We start from the raw sequence: 17,117 nt of genomic DNA, 5'->3' as shown, positions 1-17,117 counted from the left end.
GGGGAACCTGGACGACTCACAGGACAAAGACACAGATCCCCCACATAGCCTTAACAGACTGTTGTGGAAAGTGCTGTTAGTGAGCACCTATGAAGGCCGGCACGGTACACGAGGAAGTGGGTGGCCAGCACCACGCCCGGCCACGTTTGTCTCAGGTACTCATTTTTAAGGCTGCGTCGACCTTGGGAAGGCCCATTACCGGTTCAGGTCCTCGTCACTGGTGTCGGCTGTGAGCGGGGGAATAGAAATCGGGTCGCCAGCTTCGTACCGCAAAGCACTAACCACGACACTACCATGCTCCCCACGAGACAGGGCGCAGTGCCACCGCACCTGCTGGATGCCGTAGGTCCAGCCCTGCCGAATGCGGTCTCGCGCCCACACGTTGTGCGCATTCTCCGCCAGGCGGTCCACGAGGGCCTCCTGGGTCGGGTTCAGCTTGGTGTTGGTGAGGTCCAGAGGAGACGGCTTGTAGTTGCTGGACATCAGGTAGCTGGGTCACACACACAGACGGACACGTGGCGAGCGGACTTATGTTGAGTCTCCAGTGGGGAGAGTGTGGGAGCTGGGTCTCAATAGAGGTCTAGCAAGGCATGCATGGAACCAACACCAGAACTGGGGCACAGTGATATCCTGAAGGCTTCAGTGAATGCTTGAAAATGAATTTTTTTCTTCCAATTCCATCTGGACATGTGACACTGTGGCTAGAGGATGCGAGGGACCTCTTGGAAGGTCGCAAATTCAAATGACCACCGGCTGTCGAATGAGCCTATCATCCCTCAGGGGTTGATCACATGAATAATGCTTTGTGGAAAGTCAAGAGTGGTTGTTCAATGGAGAGCATGGTCCATGGCAATGCGAACGGAATTGACTTTACGAGAGAAAGGCTAAATGTTAAGTCACAAAACGGCTTAAGAGTGACATCACAAGTCCTCTCCAGACTTCTTTAAATAGACTACGTTCGTCAAATACAGGATTGCATAACCTCCAGGAGCACAAAAAAGGGAATGGTCCGAACTGCTATTTGTGTTGGTGCCCTGCTGGATGAAGGCCTCCCCACGCCATGTTGGTCCTGGGGTTTGTTCGCCAAAACGTCACCACACTGGTTAGAGCGGCCAGAACTCAGGCTGCCGGGTTCCGAGTGTCGTGCACTTAACCACTGTGCCACCACTCCACCCCCAGAAGAGATTACAGAATGTTATTTCATACCCTGCATGTCGTGTAAAAATATCAATGGCAAAGCACAGTTTAACCTTAGGTAGGAAACCCACGTTTAAAAGCACGAACCTCAAATGTTGCTAGCCCAGTGCAGCGACATTGGCACAATATGCGACCAATGAATTACCACTCCTGCCCCCAACACATGGATGTTTTCAACATGGGTAAGCTCCTGATAAGGATGAGAGCCATTACGGAGCTCCATTACACTCAGCTATTGCTGGCATCCAGTGACATGCTGTTTTCTCATCACAGGGTCACAAGCAAGAATGTTATAATCAAGATGTCTTCAGCCACAGAAGCCTCTTTAAGCCCAGCTGGCTGGCTTTTCTTGACTCAGCAGGAGTCAACGTATTAACACCCAAATATAGAGCCTTTAATGTGCACTCGATTTGTAATGTTAAGTAACACACTTTTTTGGCACGCGTGAAATGCCAAAAGTGTCTCCATGCTCAAATTAACATGCGGCAGTTCTCATATTTCTTCGTGGAACCGTAGCCAGGCGTTGGATATTATACATTCCTACGGCAGGAGCCGGTATCTTCATAGGACAACCGCTGCTAAGTTTACACTAAAGTTGTATTCACTATATCGACACGGAGAGATTATTGGAAACCGTTGTTTATTTTTTAATTAATATGTTTCACCTAAAAAACTCCTTTGAGATGGATAATCTCATTTGTAATGGTGTCCGGTTTTTCCCTGCACATATGGAAACATGGCGTTTAGGTTATTTCGATTATTTGGCTGCTATTAATTTCCACATGATAAGCCACTTCGTTGAGCTATCATTTGTGGCCAGATAACGTCTGAAAAAGAAGCTAAGAGCTCAGTGGGCCTCAACTGGTAAAACATGAATAGTTTAGTTTTATTTGTAATTTTTTTTAGCTTGGCTTACCTTACCTATACTATGCACTCCTATTTTGTTTTTGTATTGTTTGGCGTTGTAACATTCTGACCTGCCCCTCCTGGAGATCTGTGAAAAAGAGCTTTATAACTCATCGGATTCCACCAATACAAGTAAACATTAAGATTTTTTAAAAACAACAACTTTCAAACGATAGACTAAATCAACCTGTGAACCTACTAGATCGGTGGCAAATTTTCTTGTTTGAATTTAACCCTTTGAATCAATCGCATCATTTAAGTTTGTTGTGACAATTTGAGATCACGGACGGCGGGCCTTTTTTACTTCCTGGGGAGCTTGAAACGTTTCAGGGTTGCTTCCGCTTGCTCGTCTGCAATTCCCACGTGGCATCCTAGGGCGAGGAGTGTCCTGCGGAGGGAGCAGCACACAGACGACGCAAAGTGCAGGGAACTGAGTGCACACAGCAACACGAGGCCATGGAGAAGGACGATAGATGGACCCAGGAGGAGGTCACATTTCGTACGTGTGTTTTCATTTTGAATTCAAAGCGTTGTGGTGGGATAGTTCTGCACTTCAGGCAACGCCACTGTCCATATTTCAAAATCATCCTAATAATGCATATGCGGCTGGTGTTCCAAAGGAAATTATCCGTGGTGATAGAAATTATGGTATATCTATACGAGCTAATTGTTTGACATGTACATGATTACAAATTCACAATCAGCAGCCCAGCATAGATGATCAAGTCAATTAAATCGAGTACATTTGAATACATTGTATTTCATGACCATTTCTCCCTTATCAAGAAAGATGGACCAATTAAATAAATCTGAATTAGAGTCAATAACAAATACACTTTCTGGCTTGAACCAATGTTTACCCAGATCTTTCAAGTATCTGAAATGTATGTCCAAAATCATGGAACTGCCCGTGTACCTGGGTGTGCATACAGGAAATTGCTTTTGATTGGCGAAAACAAGTACAGCACTTATTTAATTCATTCTTGTTGGTTGTCTTCCTTTGACATTTCCTAATCCAGGAAGTCTAAAGTGTGTTATTGGAAGTGTTTTGTGACTTTGGTTTGCACCATTCCAATAGCAAAGGCAGCTTCGTTCTATCATTATTAGCATACCGCAAAGAGACAATTTGTATCTATGTAAAGAAACCCATCAAGATTCACTTCACTCTCAGACAAGCAATGGGGTGGCAGCCCTGAGCCACTTATGGAAATCCCACATTCCCATGACGCGATCCAGTACATCCAAATTACCATCGCTGTTGACTTCCCACTAAGTGCTACACATTTTATCGACTTGGTTTTGAACCATTGACCATCTGATCGTGAATCGAGAATTTAAACATCGTACCACTCTGCTGGTGACAATATTATTAATTGGGGGAAAATAAAAAAACATCTTTCAAATCATCAAGACAACATTAACGGCATAATTATAATGCCCATTGCAGCAGGTCACTATCACACGGAAGCTGATGGGAATGAGCCGGTGCAGATACGTGGGTCTTGAACCTTAATCTAGAACAATCCAAACCACTCAGCCACCACATGGTAGACACCCGCATGTGTTTATTTGTGAGCATTTAAACCAATGAAGTGTCTGACTGTCAGAGACACACATTGCTTTCACAGCCATATATAATGTTGACTGATAAAGCTTCTACGTAAATTGAACGTCTGAACAGCCTTTCTGTTTGCCCCGTTTAAGATCATCTTTCATAAGCCGTTAAAACAACAACAACAACAACGTTAACACTTTTATATTTGTGACAATAATAACCACTGGAGTGAAGACATCAATAAGGTCCTAAAGCTGGATCGTGTTGGAAAAAAATGGAAATACAAATTGGATGCATTCATCAAGACTGGCGCTCTCTCCGGCGATTTTTATTTATTTATTCGAGTGCTTTCTACGACGACACAGAGCACGCAGCCCATCAAACCAAAACACATAAACCAAGCCCAGCAGCATTCTGCTGATGCACATTAATATTTGATTGCGCTTCGTGAGTCCGAGTGTTGGGAGGTCAATTCCAGTGCAATAACGAGATTTGATGTTTTTGAAGGCTCGACCACATCCTCAGTGGCTGCACGATATTAATTAAATTAAATAATTGAAATGTAAAAAGCCGTGCGGTTTCAGTGGTGCGTTATTATCACGTCTCGGAAGGCTGGCAAAGAGTGGAGCTTGCACCACCGCGTCCAGGTCACGGACTTTTACAACAGCACGATGCAATTACGTTGGGGCCCGTGTTCTGACTAAGCTAGAGATGACCGATTCGTGTTAAAAGAATAAGGCGAGGACATCTGAGCCGGTAGAGAAACGGGGCTCGTTTTTATCACTTGGTGAGTTTTCATTCAACATCGGGTGTAAAAAAAGTGAATCGACCAATGGGGCTTCTAAAACGGCATTAATCAAGAGACACACGTGTGTTGCCTGGTGTACTTTGAAGTGGATCACGACTCTGGACAATAATAGATACGTGAAAAGGGAAAACATTGTGTAATCATACTCAGACCTCTCTCGTTTCAAGGCTACAACACGAGGAGCATGACACCACCAGCCACTTAAGAGGCCACTCCATGCTGATGACTCTGTGATTGATACCGGTGGTTCAGTCAGGCGTTTTGGTGGACGGATTAAATATCATTTCATTTTGGAGAATTTAATGAAACCCACAAACACGTGTTTGTTTAACTATTTATTATGCATATACTACTCATACTCTGCTAAGCCATCTTATATATATTGACTTATAAGATTTACCAAAAACATACTAATTTTGATTGTTATATTTTTCACATTTGGAATCTAGTAGACTGCGTCACAAACACACAGTGTTCAACTTCATTCAATAATCAGAATTAACCACGTGGAATTCGAGCCTCTCAACATTGCTGAAAGCACACATCCACACTGATGTTGACATATTGTAAGACTCGAAGAAAGCCTCACAAAGTCTCATGACTTTTTTTTCTCATGAGGATTCCAACGTCAGGCCATGTCCTTAACAACCATGTTGCATGTCCAGTATAATCAGAGTACCCGGAGAAAATCAACACATTTGATGAGACAACACCCATAACGTTGGGGTCATTAACCCATTTGCTTCACCTGTCACATTCCATCTGGCCACCTCGTAGCCCAGTAGAGAGGGAGCATTACACACGTAGGAAAATCTCCATGTCCCACCAACCGCTCGACCTAAAGTCCTAGATTACCACAGGAATGCACCAACCGTTTCTGCAAGAGGCACTGGAAATGGAGCAATACTCTGGGAGAGGTTATCACATTAACCCAAAAGATAACGAAAGGAGAGTATAGCATGTCGGACTGAGATACAGGCCATGTGCTCCGCTGTTGGTGGAGCTTACTTACTTGAGAGTTTCACTGGACATCTGTAGATTGTAGTTGCGTTCCTGCTCAGGGAGTTTGTGGAAGTCGACCAGACATGGATGCTGCCTCTTGTTATCATCACGGACCTAGATGAACACCAGATGACAGATAACCGTCCACTGCCAAGCCATTTCGACTTTTATCGGAGATTAGTATCGCGCTTCGCGAGGCCAACTAAATAACAAATGCAACAACATCAGCAGCATGCATACGAGACCGCCATTGTACATGTACAGTATATGACTCTGAAAGGGTTAAATATCTTGCGAGGTTAGGCGAGTTTAAACAAAAAATTAGAACAACATGCTGATTTGTAGCAGTGAAATGGGCAGATACACAGATATGGTCCAAAAATAAAACATGTTAAAATAACTTTTAATCATTAAGGATTCAATAAAACTATAGCTAAAGGCTGAAAGGTGGCATTGCTCATTGAGGTTAGTTTATACCTTATCTACTTTATTCATACCAATTTAAATCTCTTGTTGCTGGAAATAAACCGAGTGTTGTTGCAGCGAGGGTGATTAAAATCACCAACTGGGGAAGGATGAGTTTAGGTTGAATTATCAGCTCTGATTGTGTTCTCTTCCAATTCAACAGGCACCACATAAATAGAAAATTAGACCAAGCAAGCAACCTTCAAATACCGACCGACCACTATCGCAAACTTAATCTCCAAGCCAGCACAAGAGTCACGATCACGCAAATACAATTCTAGAGAGAGCTACACTCAGCACTTAAAATAAAAAAATCGACACCGCATACATTTGCAATTGCCATAGGAGGTTTTTTTTTGGGTCAGATCGCGTAAATATAAACGTGTCGTTAAATCTCGACTTGAAGCTTTCGTGACTGCAGGAGTTCATATTCTTTGGGTCTTTCGATAAAGTCACGTAGAACTAAAAAATGTGTTCTACGTGACTTTATGGAAACACCCAAAGAATATGTGTCGTTAAACCCATCACCACCACCCGACACAGGCAATTAATAAGGTTTGTCACATAAACAAAACGTGCCAACTAGTTACTACTTCAGCACAACAATATGTTGGAGAGTAAACCCACAGCATTTACAATTCGAGTAAAATTCGAGCACGACGTTTCGCCGGTAATTACAACGTCTCATCACTCGACAGCCAGAATAGCAATTTGCCAGTGAGATCTCCTGTATACTTAAAACCTATTTCTTTCACACATTGGCTGGTTGTCCACATTCACAACGGACAGGCGGAATGGTGAGCGAGTGACTCGTGAGACATGTGCACCCTCTTGTCCTGCGTGCCTTAACCGCCCCCCGCCCGCGCGACTGCCACCTAGCCCTCTCACCAAGACAAGATTGGCACAGTGCAACCACTGCGGCGTTTATTGACCGCACGCGGGTGCAGGTTTGTGTATCTCCTCAACCCCCCAAACGTGGAAACGAACACGAGCCCAGTTGGCAAATAAAGTATTTGTAAAACACACACACTGATAAGAAAAGTGGGTGTCTGCTGCGGCTAAGGGACCTGGCATCAAAGGCTTTTGGGCAGATATGGATTACGGTAATTTTTAGGGACGCGGAATTCGGTTTGTACAATTTTGCCAGAGGTAGGATGATTTTTTTTAAGTTGTCCATCCCATCCATAATGGTACACCCAGTCAATATTTTAGAGTACACCGGCACACTGCTAAAATTATCATAATATTTCATGAGCAGACAAGCAGTGCTGAGTGGGACGTGAAAATTAAGGTAATAATGAACGCTTGTGTGCATACCAACACACTGCGAAATCTGAATACACGGCGCTTGTTGTCACGCATGATTTCTTAAACATTTTCAAGCTCAACGATTTCTCACCTCAAAACCATTATCCACGGTCCAAGATTTAAATCTTACCAATTGTCTCCAAAATTACACATCAAGGAGACACTGGCTCGTGAATACATGGGGCTGTTTATTTAAATGAAAGGGGGCTGGGCTTGCAAACATGGACGGAGGAGCTGGGCTGATGAGAGCTGGCGGCTGGAAGTGGCCATTGCTCTTACCGTGCCGTACGTCCAGCCCATCTCGATCTTGTTCATGGCCCACAGCTCGTGGATGTTCTCGGCCAGCTTGTTCCGAACGCGCTCAAGATGAGGCAGCAGCGCAATCTGCAGCAATATCATTCAAAGTCAAAAGCATCACTGCGTTGAACTGACACCCATTATCGTGAAGAGAATGTCCTCGTCTGTAAGATCGGTAATTTTCCAGCACTGATTCGGGCAGGCCTGGCTGCTGATGAGACGCTGCGAGTCGAAATCGGACCAGGGTTTGATTGTCATCATTTCAATGCTGCTGAGATTATGCACTCACAGAAGGCTGTGCAGCTTTTTTATGTGGAGAGACAGATGCATGAAGGCGACATATTGTCTGCTCATTTATAAATCCAGAGTGCCTCTATTCGTAGGGAAGCATCGTGTCCAGTGGCAGCCCTGCTGAGCCAGCAAGTGAAAATTCCACATTCTTATGGCAGTGACAAGCCTCTGCAGAGGACAAACCTTCGTTGAATTTCCACCAAATGGTGCTCATTTTTCTTATTCCCAGAGGGATGACTCTACAGTGTTCACAACCCAGCGACTGTGAGTGAAACGCTCTTCCACCAGCATCACCCGGCTGGATAATGCGAGGGGAATTAAACGATTTTCGGTACAACCCAGAAAACAATTCAAAAACCTGGTCATGGAATTTAGAACGTAAAGTGACAAAGCTCCATCCTGCTTTGTGGAATTGCTGGAAAGATAGTGAGCAGCGAGCTCTAATTTTATGCCAATAGTTCTGAAATGTGCACGTCTGTGTGTTGATCTGACAAAAATATTGTAGAAGAGAGTACATGTGAAAATCTGTTTTACTACCATCCAACGTTTGTGTATTATATATGGATTGTTTTCAAAACATCACTGGCAATGTAGTGCACGTGCATCACTTAAAGTGAGCATTGTGTGCATGTTTGTGTTGTCTGAACGTATGCAACTTCACAAGCAGGGAAAGCTGCTTTTGGTTGGCAATGGTGTACGTAGCATTGGTCACGAGCTGTGGGGCGTGTGGACAAAACTAGATGCAAGAGGTTAACGCCATCTGCCAAAGCCTTTGACAGCGATGAGAATGTAATTGCCACTCATCTTGTTAAGTAATAAACTACTTAGTGGCATAACAAATATAATCGTACCACAACACGGATGGGGTTTTGGGTGCCATTTGTTGAAATGAGATCATTTATCTGATTACTTCGACAAAGGCATCGGTGTCACTGCAAATGTTTATTCGCGCATTTTTGTCATTGCATCTGCGAGCATAGTGTGCATATATGTACGTGCAGTAGCGTCTTGTCAGCAAGCCTCCAAAGTTAAAAGGGAACACCGCTTTTTTTTAAGTAAAACATCGCAGAGTTCAGATGCCATATTTGAAGGCTCCTAAACAAAAAGCATTTTAGGCTGTAATGTGTTGAACAAAGAGGAATAGGCCATTAACCCTTTCCAAAGCTACTTTCTAGCAGGGCTCTCTAAAGCTCGCTGTAATGGATTCCTCCAGTATAAATATAGATTCTCATTCTGGAAGACCTTCCACTAGCAGTGATGTGAGCAAGAAATTGCAGCACTGCACCATTACCATCGTGGTGAGCATCCTAAGAAAGTAATTGGCCAATAACACAAATTGGTAATAACGTGCAGTGGTGGCAATATGTTTACTACCTCACCTGGTATACAAAAGGTTGCGTGTTCGATCCCGACCCCGATGCCTGTATATTTGGAATTTGCATGTTTGTATGTAAGTATGCATGTTGAACTTCTTTCGCACTGTACGTAGCCAACCATGCTAATCGGAGCTGAGGGGAAGGACAACAAAATGTGGATTTTTATCCGGGCCCTCCGGATTTTCCCTCCACATTTACAAACACGCATTTGAAGTATTTGACCGCTATAAATTTCCACGTGATCAGCCCCTTCGTCGAGCTACCATTTGCAGCCAGGCCGCTTCTGAAAAAGAGCCACATCAGCTCAAGTGGGACTCAGCTGGTAAAGTAAAAAAAGGTAAAGTTTCAGCAATAGTTAATTTTATCGTGCGGCGTGCATCACCTGGCTGGTGTCGACGGGCACGGGCGTGAAGGCGGACTGCTTGAGCGACACGGTGGGCCCCAGCAGGTCGCGCGTGCCGTCGTGGTCGTGCTTGTACACCTTCACGTGCTCCACGCGCATGCGGTCCTTGGGCAGCAGCGCCTCAAAGCAGGGGGCGTAACCCGCGGGAGGGAGGAACTTGAACTCGCCGTGACGGCCCCCCAGCAGGAACCGCACACTGCGCGGGGTCAAACACCGCGGCCCGCGTGCACGGCAGGATGCGATTGCTCCGTGAGTCATTCAAGAAATCAATCGACGCCTCTGTTGTGCTCTGTATTTGCAAATAAATCGTAGAGTTTAAATGTATATATATATATCTCGAGGGTGCTTTTCAAATGGACTAACAAATCTAAACTGCAGTATGAATACTTTATTGGTTACAGTTTTGTTATCAAAATTTTTTTTTTTATCAACTAAAAATAACATATTTATAAACCGTAGTAACAAGCTCACACATTGCAATATAATAACCACTCCTATTACGTAACGCCTTTGCAGCTTCTAACAGGGGGGCAGCAAATGTAATACTGCTCTCCTCCAGATTATGTACTGCGCAGCACTGCTGGACAGTTGGTGCATTCACGTGTTAAATGTATCCATTGTACACACATATTTGAAAGTGTTATTACTATTTAACAACTAAAAAAATATGTAAAATATTTTAGGGCAGCCTTTAACATTTCTGCCAGGCTTATATTTATACGGAGGCATTGTGCAGGAGTTGACAGTTGGGAGCCCACCACTCTCACGGTTTTACAGCAGCATGCTGTCTGCATGCATGTTCCCAAGCCACCTGTGCTGTTAACACCATTCCCTTGATTGCAAGTCCAATCAAGGCTCAAGGGTTTTTCCTTTGCCTGGGACTCTCTCTATACAATAAATATGCCCACTATTTCCATACAGCATGTTGCCAAAAGGTGAATGGCAAGAACGTTGCAATGCCATTCACAAAAGGACATTGAGTGCCACTGCTGTGGCCAAAATCCATAAATGAAAAAAATGACTTGCAATTAAATTGCAGGAATATTGATAAGAATGTCTTCCACTTCTGCAAAAGGTATGGCTCATCTGAAGGGGGGCGTCTCTACGGTTCTAAATAAGGGAATTGATTAAGTGCACTTTCACGGCCACAGTGGGTATTGCATTGGGACCCTGGAGTCTTCGTGTTGGGCAGAGAGGATGTTAATAGGAATGTGTTATCAAATAAATATACCTTTTTGAATTCATTATCTTACATAAAAAACACCTTTCATGGGTCTCGCAAGCATACGCATTCCCCATTTCATGTATAATCTGGGGCTAATGCCAATTACGAAATAACAAAAAAATATAGGTTATTAGCTCTTTATTGATTTGTAAGTTAGACAGTCGACAGACGCTCACTAATTATTTATAACCCAAGGGCATCCCACTGAGACACAGAAGCTGCCAAATGCTGCAGTAAAAGTCGCCGAGGCACTGGGCAGGGTTTTCTGTTAAACTATTTCACCTCGTTTTGGTTTTTTGCATTGACATTTCTGCAAAACAAGTTGGAAAGATGCAGAGAAATCAGCAAGAACCATTTATAATGAATACTCGACGGTTACGGTCACACCTCAGTTCCATTCAAGGCTGACAAATGTTCTAGTTCACAAATTGCTGTGGTATTCTAGAAAAATACATTATGCAGGATCTTTGAGACTACTATCACTACAAACAACACCGAAACTAATGCTGATAATTGGTTTAACGTTCTTCACGCATGAAATAAAATGTGCAACTATAAACCAAAACACAATAAACTCACAATGAAGTAACACTGTGCACGTGGCAAACATCATTACTTAAGCCTCAATTGAGCTAAATAAACTGTTCAAACTATTCAAAGTATTTTTTTTCAGGAGGTCCCTTCATGGGATATGTATCCAATTTCTCAGCGAGTCTCTTTGCATGTGAAAGATGTAACTCAGAGAGAAAATAAAAACACAATTTCAGGCCACTGCATGTAACATGTGCAATCATTATGGGAACCTCATTTGCCAGTAAAAATATGATAATTGGTTTTTTACCCTTCTATCTGCTAACTTAACTGACACCTTTTTACAAGGAGTCATGTTTGCATAGACCGCAATACCTGCAGTCATAATACAAACAAAAGAAATAACTCTGATAATGTGCACTGTCCTTGAAGTTGATTGGTCCACACCCGAGACAGCTTTCCTTAGAGCCTAGTCTGGTCCAACACCATGTGAGACTAGGCTCTAAGGAAAGCTGTCTCGGGTGTGGACCAATCAACTTCAAGGACAGTGCACATTATCAGAGTTATGTCTTTTGTTTGTATTATGACTGCAGGTATTGCGGTCTATGCAAACATGACTCCTTGTAAAAAGGTGTCAGTTTTGTTGCCAGATAGAAGGGTAAAAAAACAATTATCATGTGCAATCATGTCTACAGCAATTTGGGAGTCTCTCACGCAAACATGACGATGATGATCTCTGTGCGATCCTTTAACCCTGCCTCTAGAGTGCTGACTACAGACGGTACACCGCCATGGCCGGCAACTAAACATTGATATCGTGCTGCCAAACTACTGCTGGCTGCGTTGCGCCATCATAACGAACTTGGCCGGGAGCCTGGCTCCCGCTCGCCCCTCTAAAAAAACAAGAGCCCGTACACTTCATAAGAGCTTAGGAGGCAGTATGGAACTTGCTTCGAAACGTGGTAGGGCAACCTGTTCTATAATGCACGATGGGAATTGGCAGCCGTCATCAAATGAGCACGGTGAGGGGGAAACTGGGCTGTGAAATGGTTGTGGAAACCGTGAGGGAAAGCACAGGCCGAGAGGAGATACAATTCAATCACGGAGGGGTCATTTCATCAACCAACAAGTGTTGAACCACAAAGGAGACAAGTGAAAATGAACATGGTTCTCTTACTCCAGGTTACAGATTGCTTGCCTTAATTCCTTGCCTTTTCTCTCTCCCATTTCATTTTTCAAGGGACCACTCTCACATTTCGTATCCCCTCGTTTGTCTCGTGCTCCCTCTTCGAATCTCTACTTTGCCTCTTTCGGTTGACTTGTCTCGCCAAAGCCTCCTTCTCTCTCTCTATATCCACATGCCTTAGGTCTACGTGCACACCTTTGCACATCTTTGCACAGCGATGGGCAACCCAGACTAGTCGGTGGGCCACGTGAGCGGCCCTCCTTCTCCTCGAGTGGGCCACAGGCTTGAAACTCTCCTTGTGCACTAAGCATCACCCTGGAAATACCACGGGACGCATGTGTCCGGCGGGCTGCAGGTTTCCCACCACTGCCTGTGCATCTCCTGCAATTTGTATTTGAACGTATTGGCAACATAAAAAAGCTAATTTTGTAAAAAAAAAAAAATTCCCGCGATTCGCAAGCCCAGTCAGAAAATCTTGTGGGGTGCGTCAAAATCAGTTCTCGTGATGTCGAAGCAGTCGAAAGAGGAATGTTAGTTACATTTTTTATTTTAGATTGTATTATGAGGACCGGTGTGTTATGCTGCACCGGTGTACCGCCAATATGTCCATTTATTAGCTTTCGTGCATTCATGTACGTTTCTTGAGCGTGCGCGTCTATTCCCCTCGAGCGCTTTCACGAAAGGGAAATCGATTTGCATTTGGTTCGACTTCGCCACAATTCAAATGATAACACTGTCGCAAATAAAAACACTGCCCACGGCTTAACCAAAATTTTTTTTTTCATAAAAGCGTCTCTTCAATGCGAAGAAGCGATGCTAGTCTTCAAGTTTATTTCAGTGCGCGCGGTTGGCAGAGAGATCCTTTCTAAAACGATGATGATGATGTACAAGAGTTGTGGCGAGCTGCCAGACGAAGTCAAGAGCAGCTCCCTCGGTGCACCCACCTGACACCCGCGGAGAAGCTGACCACGGGAAAGAAGAGGCCGTCCGTGTTGAAATTCTCGAACATGCCCTGTACGGGCTGCCCGTTGATGCGGAAGGAGATGCTGGGAATGTTGAGGTCCAGAAGGCAGCTCACCACGTCGTCCGCGCTCAGGACGTGCCGGTTGGGCGAGCCGACCGCGCGTGCGATGCGCCCTGTTCCGCCACATCGCGGCGCGGAGGGGGTGGGGGTGAGAGACGGTGACAGCAGCCGGTGAAAGACCCCAGAGAGGGAAAAAAATCTGAATCATTATTGAGACTGGAGGAATCTGATTGAGCTATGAAGCTCTTTTTCACAGATGTCCAGTCGGGGCGGGTAAGAAAGTTAGAACAACAACAACACAAAAACATGGTAGGAGTGCAAAAACAAGCGAGCAATGTTCCATCAAGGGGCACACTCCACAATGTATGCATGTGTGTGTGCTTATACAGGAATTCGATTCCCGCTCACGGCCAACATCGGTGACAAATATCTGGACCGGTTGTGGGCCTCCCCTACGTCGACTCAGCCTTATATGAGTACCTGGTGCACTGAGTAAACATCGGCAATGGGGAGACAAAGGCGGTCGGGAGCGGTGCCTGCCATACAACCCACTAGTGCGCCGCTTCAGACTTCATAGTACTTGCCTCAACAACCTGAGCAGGATACACGGGTCATATTATCCCGTAATTGTTCAGCAACTATCTTTACAGTGAGCTCCATTCACTATTGAAAGGTCACAAAAGTTCAAATCCTGGTTGAGAATTGACCGAACCCATCATTACTCCACGGCCAATAAAATAAGTACCGAACCACTTCGTGGGGAGTCAACAGTCATGAGAAATATTCTCCAATTATTTTATTATATTCTTAGGTTTTTTCGGTAAAGTCACGTAGGTAAAACATCAAAATTAATGAAAATAAAATTCCTTGCAGTCACGAAAGCTTAAAATCTAGAATTATTTTATGTTATATTTTTATTATTTTATTATTTCCCTTCTACGTGACTTTACCGAAAAGAACCAAGAAGATGAATCCCTGCAGTCACGAAAGCTTTAAATCGAAATTTAAATCGAAATTTATTCTCCACTGGTTTACAGCGACCAAGAGAAACGAGTACAGCCTCCGCCACCCCACCCCCCCCCCAGTACTCACTTGATCACTCACACGCACAGCGTCTCCAATGGGCGTCTAACTCTTGTGACTGACGCGTGCGCGCGTGTGCTCGCGTGCGCTCACTCGCCACGAGCCTCCCCAACCCACCTGACCACAGGTGCAGGCCGTCGAAGCCGTAGGAGTAGAGGTCGTCCCCGACGCCGTTGCCGCCCCAACCCTCTCCGCCGCCCGGGTACGGGGCGTAACCCTCCCCGTTGGCCCAGCCGACGCGCAGGTGTGTGGGCGCCGCCGTCACGTAGGGCTCCACGCTGTCCACTATCAGCTCGTAGTACCACTTGCGGTACTGAGCCGAGCCCTCGCTCACCCCCAGGTAAATGTTGGGCCGCATGCTGCGGAGGAGGGAGAGAAGAGAGAGGGCAGAGCGAACGACAAGAGATGGTTGTCATTGAAGCTTATTTTGTTGACGCTTTCCAATCGAGGTGGCGAGCGTTGATTCATTAGATGTGCCCGGCTGTACGTCTGTTTGTCTGTCCCTCCATCTGTTTGTGCGTTGTTTGTACGTACGTATGTAGAATAGATATGATACAATATAAATGAAAGATGCAAAGTGAGATGCAAAGAGACAAACAGAGAGGCAGAGAGAGACACGGTGATACAAAGAGACAAACGGAGACTGGGAGACACACGGAGATGTAGAGGCAAACAGGAATATGCAGTGGGCAGCAGGGGACAGTATAACAAAATTCACTGTTGTATTGTACCTCTATCCTCACAAATCCCGACCTTCACCCTCCCATACTAACTAGCGTGGTGAAGTATGAAGACTGCCCAAAATTAATTTCAGCAGGCAAACACGTTGGTTTTATTTGACTTATCGCACCTATACAGCAGTATATCTGGTGCCTGCCATGGAAATGTGGAATTAACCACACCACTGGTTCAGAACCAACAATGAGGATTAACACAACCCGTTTAACACGTAGGCTTTTTCGAGCAATATTATGCATAATAAAACCATTGTTGGCTTAGATCGCGTAAATATAAATGTGTCGTTAATCCACCACCACCCAACACAGCCAATTAGCAAGGTTTGTCATGTAAACAAAACGTGCCACCTAGTTGGAAAGTAAACCCACAACATTTATAATTTGAGGGCAACGTTTCGCTGGTGATTACAACCAGCTTCATCAGGCGATGTGACCTCTTGCCAATGGTTATTTGAGGCAGAAACTGAGCTCTGTTGATACATCTAAACGTACATTCTAAACGTTTCCATATTTAAATGCTCAAGCCCCATTGAATAGTGTTGATCTTTAACCAGCCACGTGAGAGTTAGAGAGAACCTGGTGAGCATGTGCACGTATATATCTTATTTTCTGTGTGAAAGCCATTATTCAGGGCGGGCTCATTAAGCCTCACACTGCTTGTTTACAAGGAGCTGTCGTTTGCTTTATTGCAAACGTTTACACAGGACTGCAACCATTAAGTCGAGTGCATCACAATAATCTGCCTTTTACTTTGATTTTGGAGATTACTCACGGAGTTATGTATCATGGGTGGGCAATAGTGACATAATGTGATCTGTACATCTGTACAAAAGCATCATCAATCAAAATCTGTAAAATAATGAGAAAAGCCACCACCACAAAAAAAGATCAGGCTGGAAAACCGTACGTTTCAAAGACCACGCAGAAAAATGCATAAAAATCACTCAAGACGACCACAATGGAGTTGTTCAGGAGCTTCTGATTATTTTCTTGTTTTTGCATAATGAACAAGGGCCAAATGCTTTCTGTACACGCTTCTGTGCATTGTTTGAAATTTAAAAGGATCATCAGTAATTCCAGGAAACCTTCGGTGCAGGCACCCCTTAAATGGGAGGCGATCATTTGATGATCATCCCACAATGCTGTGCGCCCAAGGAGGGTTTGAGACACTGGCTCAAGTTGATTAATATCAGTGTCTCAAATCTTGCAAGCTTTTATACAGCTTTGAAGACGTTCAATGGACATTTCGCAAGTCAGTGTTTCCACGCTTCAAATGGACAAACTGAGAGAGCCAAAGGGTGGAACGCACCCAAGACGATGTCCACCACATGTATGGGGCGATGGAATTCTGCTCGCGTGCAGGAACTCGTTGCGTTTGTTGCAGAGCATGAACCTAAAGGTGGCAGATGGCTTCGGGAAGCTTTCCTCCAGCAGTGAATAGGTGATGGCTGATAATGATGATGATTTACGCTTTAGCGATGTATGTGGCAGTTGCTTATCTCTAGTGATCTCGCTCAGGAGGCTATACATTAAGCGTGCATCAACTTGTGTTTCGAGATGACACACTTTTTTTTAAGGGAACATTTAAATGATGGGTATGCAGAACTTTCCACATTCTGAAACAGCTCATTATAATGAAGCATATTCTTTTTGGTAATTAAACTTATTCTTTTTTTTTGTTTTTCTGAAGAAAAAAAAAATTGACGCTAAGTCGCATGCTCTG

General features: G+C 44.4%; 1 protein-coding gene across 1 annotated transcript in view; it reads right to left on the bottom strand.

The window, feature by feature from the left end:
- LOC144720153 (ryanodine receptor 2-like) overlaps window positions 1–17,117 on the bottom strand; it is a 289,470-nt gene that overhangs the window by 164,692 nt on the left and 107,661 nt on the right. The window contains exons 17-23 of the mRNA XM_078596660.1: window positions 14,775–15,016; window positions 13,495–13,687; window positions 9,588–9,804; window positions 7,521–7,625; window positions 5,479–5,582; window positions 2,408–2,491; window positions 331–490 (exon numbers count right to left, since the gene is read on the bottom strand). Of these exons, the coding sequence (XP_078452786.1) occupies window positions 331–490; window positions 2,408–2,491; window positions 5,479–5,582; window positions 7,521–7,625; window positions 9,588–9,804; window positions 13,495–13,687; window positions 14,775–15,016 (1,105 nt within the window). The remainder of the gene's footprint in view (window positions 1–330; window positions 491–2,407; window positions 2,492–5,478; window positions 5,583–7,520; window positions 7,626–9,587; window positions 9,805–13,494; window positions 13,688–14,774; window positions 15,017–17,117) is intronic.

The sequence above is a fragment of the Lampetra planeri genome, chromosome 7 (genome assembly GCF_965212315.1).
Source record: "Lampetra planeri chromosome 7, kcLamPlan1.2.h2, whole genome shotgun sequence".
NCBI classification, from domain to species: domain Eukaryota; kingdom Metazoa; phylum Chordata; class Hyperoartia; order Petromyzontiformes; family Petromyzontidae; genus Lampetra; species Lampetra planeri.
This window is presented reverse-complemented; position numbering and strand designations above follow the sequence as displayed.